General features: G+C 41.0%; 1 protein-coding gene and 1 long non-coding RNA gene across 2 annotated transcripts in view; one reads left to right on the forward strand and one right to left on the reverse strand.

The window, feature by feature from the left end:
• Positions 1-8,312, reverse strand: part of LOC138948002 (uncharacterized) — a 36,654-nt gene extending 28,342 nt beyond the window's left edge. Inside the window, exons 1-2 of the mRNA XM_070319530.1 lie at positions 8,159-8,312; positions 5,645-5,752 (exon numbers count right to left, since the gene is read on the reverse strand). Of these exons, the coding sequence (XP_070175631.1) occupies positions 5,645-5,690 (46 nt within the window). The 5' untranslated portion in view covers positions 5,691-5,752; positions 8,159-8,312. The remainder of the gene's footprint in view (positions 1-5,644; positions 5,753-8,158) is intronic.
• Positions 364-1,605, forward strand: LOC138949214 (uncharacterized). The gene is made up of 2 exons (XR_011450195.1): positions 364-884; positions 1,165-1,605. It is a non-coding gene; the product is annotated as an uncharacterized lncRNA (long non-coding RNA).
• Positions 8,313-8,397: the final 85 nt, after the last annotated feature.

Here is an 8,397-nt window from a genome sequence, read left to right on the forward strand (position 1 = left end):
GTGTGCGCTTGTGCCTTGTAAGCTACTGTAGCGGACAACTATTCAGATTACATTCAAGCCTGTAAACAAATACTAAACTTATAGAGTGGTGTAGAGGCATATATGATTGTCTAAAAACCGGGCTATACCACTCCATAACATCTGGCGCCCAATAGTGTTTGTTTGTTTGACCCTTTAGCAGTATTGTTTTCTATCTCAAGGCACGTGCGCTTACACGGGTGTGAATGATTGTTTTGTTTGTCCTGTTTGTCCAGTAACATTTTCAGATTTAATTTGATTTTTGATTTGATGTGTTGACTGGTATATTCTTGCAAGGCCAATGTCTAACTCGAGTTTCATTCATATTTTTTTTTTAAACAGCTTCTGAACATGACGCCTGTATATAATTCTTTTGATTTTTTGGATAATCTCTGATCGAGATTCAGAAAATTTCATCGTTTTTTCAACAATTCATTTTCTTTTGAGGAAAGGGGGTGATGTTACGAAGCGGTTTACTCGTATTTGTGGTAATGTGTATTGTTGTAAATAGAATAGACTATAGCGATGGTCAGACATTGGAAAGGGCTATAGGCTGCATACCGTCGCGTTGACCGCAGTGGAACCTTTGTGTAACTGACAAGGTTTTTCACGTGCAAGTAATGCAGACGACAGCTCACTGGCAATGTCATAGCAAGAACGACTTTGTAAAATCAGTCGCCGTCAAGGAGCCAAGCTCGACTCATGTTTTTCGTAACACGTTAGCAGACGGGCTCCTGTTTTAGGTATCTGACTGAAGAAGGATGAAGACTGACGAACTTTCCCTATCAGTCTACGTGATATCTTCCATTTTCATATTCATGCCAGGCCGGCGACTGTACTAAATGTTGGCTTTACACTCTTTTGAGGTATGTTTGAAACCGGTTATATTTTCATGTCATGTTGTCGTATGTGAGAAGAGTGACTGTTTCTGTGTTTAACGTTATTGTGTAGGCCTAAGCTATTGTGCTACACTGCTTAAACATGTGAGGGTTTTACGTAACGTTTTCTTGGTTTTAGAAAACAGGAATTAACGTGTAAATAATTATATTGGCTCATGCAGCTTAATATGTTGGACGAGTGAGTATTTTTATTGTGCGAGTGAAAGAAACTAAAGACAAGTTGACTTATGGACTATAAACTTTACAGTGTTCCAACTGGAGGGTTTTCATCGACGGAGGCTGAACTGAACTGGTGACTGCGGCTTGGTGTACATGACCATGGCATGGAGAGCTGGCAGAGTTCTACAGTTAGCCGCCGAGACGAACTGGAAGGATCAAGGACTACGTCAAGCAATGGTTGCGGTGTCGTGAGGACTGGTGCATCCTTGTCAGTCGTCTGAAGGACTTACAGCCATACCAACATCTTGAGGGCCGAAAGATGGCAGTAGGGTAACGTACAGTAGAATACCTATTCGTCTTACCTGTTAAGCTGCTTTGTTTGAGCCAAAAGGTGTCTGCGTCTTGGACTGTAGAGTTTCTTGCGGTGTTGTCGGCCTAGGGTACTGGTCGAAGCCCGGAAATGATTTTGTGATGTAAAAAGCTTTGTAAACAATAATAATTAGTCTTGGCAGTGTCAAGATCCATTTAACACCAGGTTTTTGCGTGTGTGAGTGAGTGTGCGCTTGTGCCTTGTAAGCTACTGTAGCGGACAACTATTCAGATTACATTCAAGCCTGTAAACAAATACTAAACTTATAGAGTGGTGTAGAGGCATTTATTCCCCCCTCTGCTTCTTTGCCTCTGTAAACTTGTAGGGGTAGTTATTTTTCGATAATGACCCAGCAACCAAACAAATAACGACCCAGCAACAGCCTGAATCCTCGATAGTGCAATGGGTTGAGAGGTTGTTCTGTTTCGGTACTACTTTTTACGACTGAAAAGTTCCGAACGCTCTAATGTACGAAGTATACATCTCTGGAGCAAACAATACAAACATACCGCATTTAAATGAACAACTACAGGCCTGAACACATGAATCTCCATATAAAATCCATGAGTTCGGTTGTTTTCTGAATCTCATCTGCCGTGCCGTCAAGCCGTTCATCACAAGCAATTTCCCAAGGCAAGTAACTCATACTTTGTCTAGCGACAAGAGTAGTTCCCCTTCTTTTCACTCAGTTCCTTCGACAACAGACTGCAATCCGACGGTCAGTTTTCAACAATATTTCATTTAATAAACAGATCACACGCAACCAAATGCACACATCTCATCAATTTAAACAACATAAAGGGGTTTCATACACTATTTTCCCCAGAAAACTGAACTTCATACAGTTTTTAACGTTGGAACACGGGTGCAAAAGTTCGTCTGCTAGTCCCATTTGACGAAAAAACATTATCCTAAGCGATACTAAAACATATACAGAACACACAATATCTGCCTTTGCCGCCACGGCAGAATAACAGCATATCTGTGTACTTGATTTTAGCCCAAAATAGGAAAACTGACAAGAAGTGTTAACAGAATGGAATGATTTGCACGGAACTATACAACCGCGCATTAATCGATCGCCTGCGCAGGTTGACTGGTTGAGAGAATAGGATTCGATCAAACTTTCGCAAAAAAACTCCTCTTTTCTTTGAATAACTGAAGAAAGGAGGAATAAAGAGGTTACACACCTCGTCTCAGTGATTATCAAAAATAATGGTCTCAGTTCGCGGTCATGAAAAAGCTCGCTAAAGCTCGCATTTTTCATGATCCGCTAACTTCGACCATTATTTTTGATAATCACTGAGACTCGGCGTGTAACCTCTACATATGATTGTCTAAAAACCGGGCTATACCACTCCATAACAGTATGGTTGGGGCCACGTAATATAAGGTTTTGATTAAGGTCGTTCCCCGCATTATTTGCTATCAATTGTTTCGTGTTATCTAGTTTCAATCAAAGTTGATCAAAGTTTGCTAAAACCAAAATATTCCTCGCGAAACCTGGTTTCTTCTGCGACAAAGCTAACAAAACAATTCGTTTATGTTGCTAAATATCCTTCCTTGTTCAGTGTGTGCTTTATAGCTGAGGTAAACAGCCAGTAGCTCTCGGTCTGTATGAGTGTAGTTGATGTGTCTGGTGACACAATAGGTCTTCTGAGTCATACACTCATTTAAAATATATTGTCAAGGTCGAGTGCCTGTTGAAATAATTGCTCTTGGCTGATGTCAACACAGCTGTCACAGTTAACTTTGGGATTTCCCGGAAATCGTCTACCTGTTGTCGTACAGATATGTGCATGCACACACAGAGAATATTATTTTGCTTTGTCCAGACTCGTATTTTGTTTGAGTACTTAAAGCTGTGGTCTATTTATGACTTTCCGGGGCTACGAGGTTGACAAATAGGGATACAATCATGTACAGAATTCTGTACAGCAAACGCTACCCGAAACCCCACCTATACGGCGTGTATGACCTTGAGAGCTTCAGTCAACGCTTGAATTTTGCAGGGATAACATCCGGTTTGCTATCTCAAGACTGATCATATTTTATCTTCAAGATAGATCAAGGGGAAAAAATAAACGCCACGGCGAAGATTCGAACTCTCGACCTCAAGACTTCGTGTCTCATGTCCTAACCACTAGGCTACTGCGCCAATTGAGAAAAGTAGGAAAAACATTGATATGAATTCATGTTATGTTATTCTTGAAGCAGCATGATTTATATCTCTATCCGCCCATTGTTCAGAAGTGAATACATGTATAACTATTTCTTTGATGTCTGTTTTCAACTGCACAGAGCTTTGGAGAGATTCAATTACTGTTCTTGTCATTTTTCTTGCATGTTGTAAATAGAGATATCGCAGCTATTTGCATGGCGCGAATGTCGTGTAGCATGACGGTGTAAACATGTACTGCGATTCCGTGAAACATGTTTGCAAATAAAGGCAAATTTAAATGGCAATTTTTACGTTTTTGCAACGCATGAATGGTAATTCAAGCGTAGAATGATATAAAATTATCATTTTTTTAACAAAATCTTTGACAACACTGGTGAAGTGGCCCAGCGGTTAAGACATCGGCCCCGACATTTCGAGGCCCCGATCGAGGCCTTGAGTTCGAATCCCTGCCAAGTCGTATATTTTTTCTGCTCGATCCTTCTTGACAAATATGCTCAGCTCTGAGAGAGCAAACCGGATGTTACCACTGCAAAATTCAAGCGTTGACTGAAGCTCTCAAGGTCATACACGCCGTATAGGTGGGGTTTCGGGTAGCGTTTGCTGTACAGAATTCTGTACATGATTGTATCCCTATTTGTCAACCTCGTAGCCCCGGAAAGTCATAAATAGACCACAGCTTTAAAGGGATTATATCTAACAAGAAAACTGTCTCAAATAGCCTCAAGAGCTCTACAGTTCAGGTTGGGGGTTGTAATTATGTGAGCACACACCAGGAATACCTTAAAATAAACGTTTGACCGCTGAGTTTCTCAATTGAAAACGGCTGTGTTTTGAGTGGGCGGTAATTCTCATTTCGTCCTACCTTTTGACCCTGAGTATTGCATGCGCTATTCCTAGAGATACAGATCTGAAATTGAGCCGAGAACTAGGGAGTTCGTTTTGGGAGTTGAATAGATGACAACGCACACGAGGTAGGTTTTAGAATCAGTGCTTGAGCGTTCTATTTTTCAAATCTGAATGCAGTGTTTGATAGTCATTGCAGACCGTGATATTCTCCAACGGATATTTTGTTTGTTTCTGTTATGCGAAGCGTTTTCGCCCTGTATGGCACGGTATTTGCATGCGTAAGCTAGACTATAGGTTGGACTTCCTCAATCCAACGGTCTTGATCTAGATCTGCATTGACGAATGGGTAGCTATGGAAACTAAATAAATAATGATGACGACCAAAAGTCCGGACTCAGGAGAGCTGGGCGAAGCAAACCGCTCGCTGAATAAAATTCATTTAATTATTTGGCATAGGTTCGGAGCAGTTTTGAGCAAATCATTGCACATGTTTGTAAATGACAGTAGAACGAATGTCTCTTGAACTTTTCAAGGTCCAAATCGTCAGAAATCTTTCCAAAATGGCGCCTCCGGTATACTGTCTTTAAGCATATCATCCTCTTGAAATTTCGAGTGGTGTCATCTCTTTAATTTTTACAAGTATAAAATACAGACCTTCTTGCTCTTGTAACTTAAACTAATTCAATCATATCAGAGTAGCTGTGTGTGTTTGTCATGGAAACACTGCTAGCTATAACATTCATACGCGCACACACAGGCACACACGGACATACAGACAGACACAGAGTTCAGTTACGAATCACAAAGCAAATATATATAATATATATGTATGATATCTATATAGATAGATATATAGATAGATAACGTGAGAGAGAGAGAGAGAGAGAGAGAGAGAGAGAGAGAGAGAGAGAGAGAGAGAGAGAGAGAGAGAGAGAGAGAGCGAGAGAGAGAGAGAGAGAGAGAGAGAGCGAGAGACAGACAGACAGACAGACACAGACACAGACAGAGAGACACAGACAGAGAGAGACAGAGATACACAGACAGACAGACAAACAGAGAGAAATTTGATTTCAAATGCGTGCACATATTCTTTTTATACAACGTATTTTTACTTCCTTAATCACACTGTTTAAACGTTCGACGTTGAAGTTGGTACTAAACAAGTCTTACCCGACACATCTAGGCTGTCTGTCTGTCTGGAACAAGCGCCCCCCATTTTCCTTTTTTATGAGTCGGGCTTTCTCCGTCTAGCTTCGACACAGCCAGATGACAACAGTTCTGAAAAAAGACGTTCTACACATGTGAAATAGATTCATGTATGTGTGTACGTGACCGATCATATTGTGTCAATCGATTGTGTTCGTGTCAGTGTGTGGGTATTATGTTAGACTGATTTCAACACGGCCGTGCATATGATACTAAGAAAACTTGCAAAGAAAAACTGAATTGAAGAACTATAAGCTTCTCATAACATGCTAAGAAAAGCTGTAAACAGAAGCCTAGTTGAAGAACTATGAGCTTCATATAATACAACAAGAAACGCTACAAACAAGTACATAATTGAAGAACTATGAGCTTCACATAATACAATAAGAAACGCTATGGATAAACGAGAACTTAATAAAAGAACTTTAAGCTTCACACAATCTACTAAGAAAAACTACAAACAGGAACCTAACTTCAAGCCTCTCATAATCTACTGAGAAAAACTACAAACAGGAACCTAACTTCAAGCCTCTCATAATCTACTGAGAAAAACTACAAACAGGAACCTAACTTTAAGCCTCTCATAATCTACTGAGAAAAACTACAAACAGGAACATAACTTCAAGCCTCTCATAATCTACTGAGAAAAACTACAAACAGGAACCTAACTTCAAGCCTCTCATAATCTACTGAGAAAAACTACAAACAGGAACTTAACTTCAAGCCTCTCATAATCTTCTATGAAAAACTACAAACAGGAACATAACTTCAAGCCTCTCATAATCTTCTATGAAAAACTACAAACAGGAACTTAATTGAAGAACTTTAAGCCTCTCGTAATACAGGGGCGGATCAGTTCATTTTATGGGGGGGGTTTCCAAAAGTATATTGTGAAGATATGGGTGTGAAGGCGCGAAGCGCCGAGCCGACGGCGCGAAGCGCCTAGCTTGCTAGGGGGGTCCGGGGGCATGCCCCCCCGGAAAATTTTGAAAAAAAGGATGCAAAATGGTGCAAGCTGGTGCATTCTGAGGATGATCATTACCAGTTCCAGGCAGCAGATTTTGTCACTGATTAATACCCACAAAATTGAAACTCAACCCAAAAAAACACACAAAAATATTTTTATTTTTTGGCTGGGGGGGGGGTTTCCGGAAACCCCAGAAACCCCCCCCTCGTCCGCCCCTGTAATATACAAAGCTACTGAACAGGGACCTATTTGAACAACTTGAAACCGGCTTCACTCTGAAATTATACCACCAGTCAAATCACGGTAAAAACCCATTCTAAATAGGTTTTAATCAGACAGTTTAATACGTAGCAAACATACAAAAGTAAACAAAAGAGGGGTAGCCAGCTCATTTCCAGCAGGAGAACTGTTACAGTTTTAGCAGACGGACTTATTTATATTCTACACGTAATGCGGCTAACAGGAAGTATCGTGACAAGATGAAAGCGACCTCAGACAAAAGAATTTCGAACACAAACTATGATCCTTATTTGACACACTGAAAATGTTCAAGTCAGTGAAAAGTGACAGGAAATATGTTAAACAAATACCGTAGCCGTCAGACTGTTCAGGCAAGGGCCCGAGCATCACACAGGCAAAGAAACAACGGCCTGACCAAACTGACAAACACAGACAGACATACAGAAAGTCAGACAAGCAACACAACAGAATGGCTGACAGTGACAGACAGTCGGACAAATAAACAGACAAGCAGACAGACAGACAGACAGGCAGGCAGAAAGAGAAACAGACAGACAGACTGAGAAACTGACAGATAGACAAACATACAGAGAAACAAACAGACAGAGAAATAGACAGAGAAACATACTGACAGACAGAGAGACAGAGAAACAGACAGACAGACAAACAGACAGACAGACAGAGAAACATACAGACAGACATACAGAGAGACAGACATAGAAACAGACAGACAGAGAAACATACAGACATAGAAACATACAGACAGACATACAGAGAGACAGACATAGAAACAGACAGACAAACAGACAGACAGAGAAACAGACAGACATAGAAACATACAGACATACAGAGAGACAGACATAGAAACATACAGAGAGACAGACATAGAAACAGACAGACATAGAAACATACAGACAGATATGACAGACAGAGAAACAGACAGACAGACAGAGAAACATACATACAGACAGACAGAGAAACATACATCCAGACAAACAAACCGTCCGAAACATCACTCGTACTTTGAATAGTGAGTCCCAACTCGTTACTACACAGTCTCGACAACAGTCAGTCGCGGACAGCCAGACAGCTTGAGAGCCAAACAGACAGACAGCCAGACAGCTAGGCCGAAAAACAGACGAATAGACCAAATCTTACCTTAAACTTTGAATAGAGTCCCACAACTCGTTATACCCTGCCTCTATAAGTGCCAGTCGCAGACAAGCACACCGATCAGACAGTCAACCAGAGACAAACAGACACACTCTTACCTGCTCTTTGAAAAGTGAACCCATCAACTTTCTGCTACGCTGTCTCTGTAACCTTTCTGAGAAAGTGAGTAGAATGGAGGTCCACAAACTAATGCAGACGTGACTGTCAGTCAGTCCTGACGCGTCCAGTGGCACAGGCTTAATGACTGAATGCAGTCAACACACGTCTACCTGGCCCGTGTGTCGATGTTGACTAGACCGGGAAGTTGAAGTAGTTTTTTTCTCTCTTCTTTTTTGAA

The sequence above is a fragment of the Littorina saxatilis genome, linkage group LG15 (assembly GCF_037325665.1).
Source record: "Littorina saxatilis isolate snail1 linkage group LG15, US_GU_Lsax_2.0, whole genome shotgun sequence".
NCBI classification, from domain to species: Eukaryota; Metazoa; Mollusca; class Gastropoda; order Littorinimorpha; family Littorinidae; genus Littorina; species Littorina saxatilis.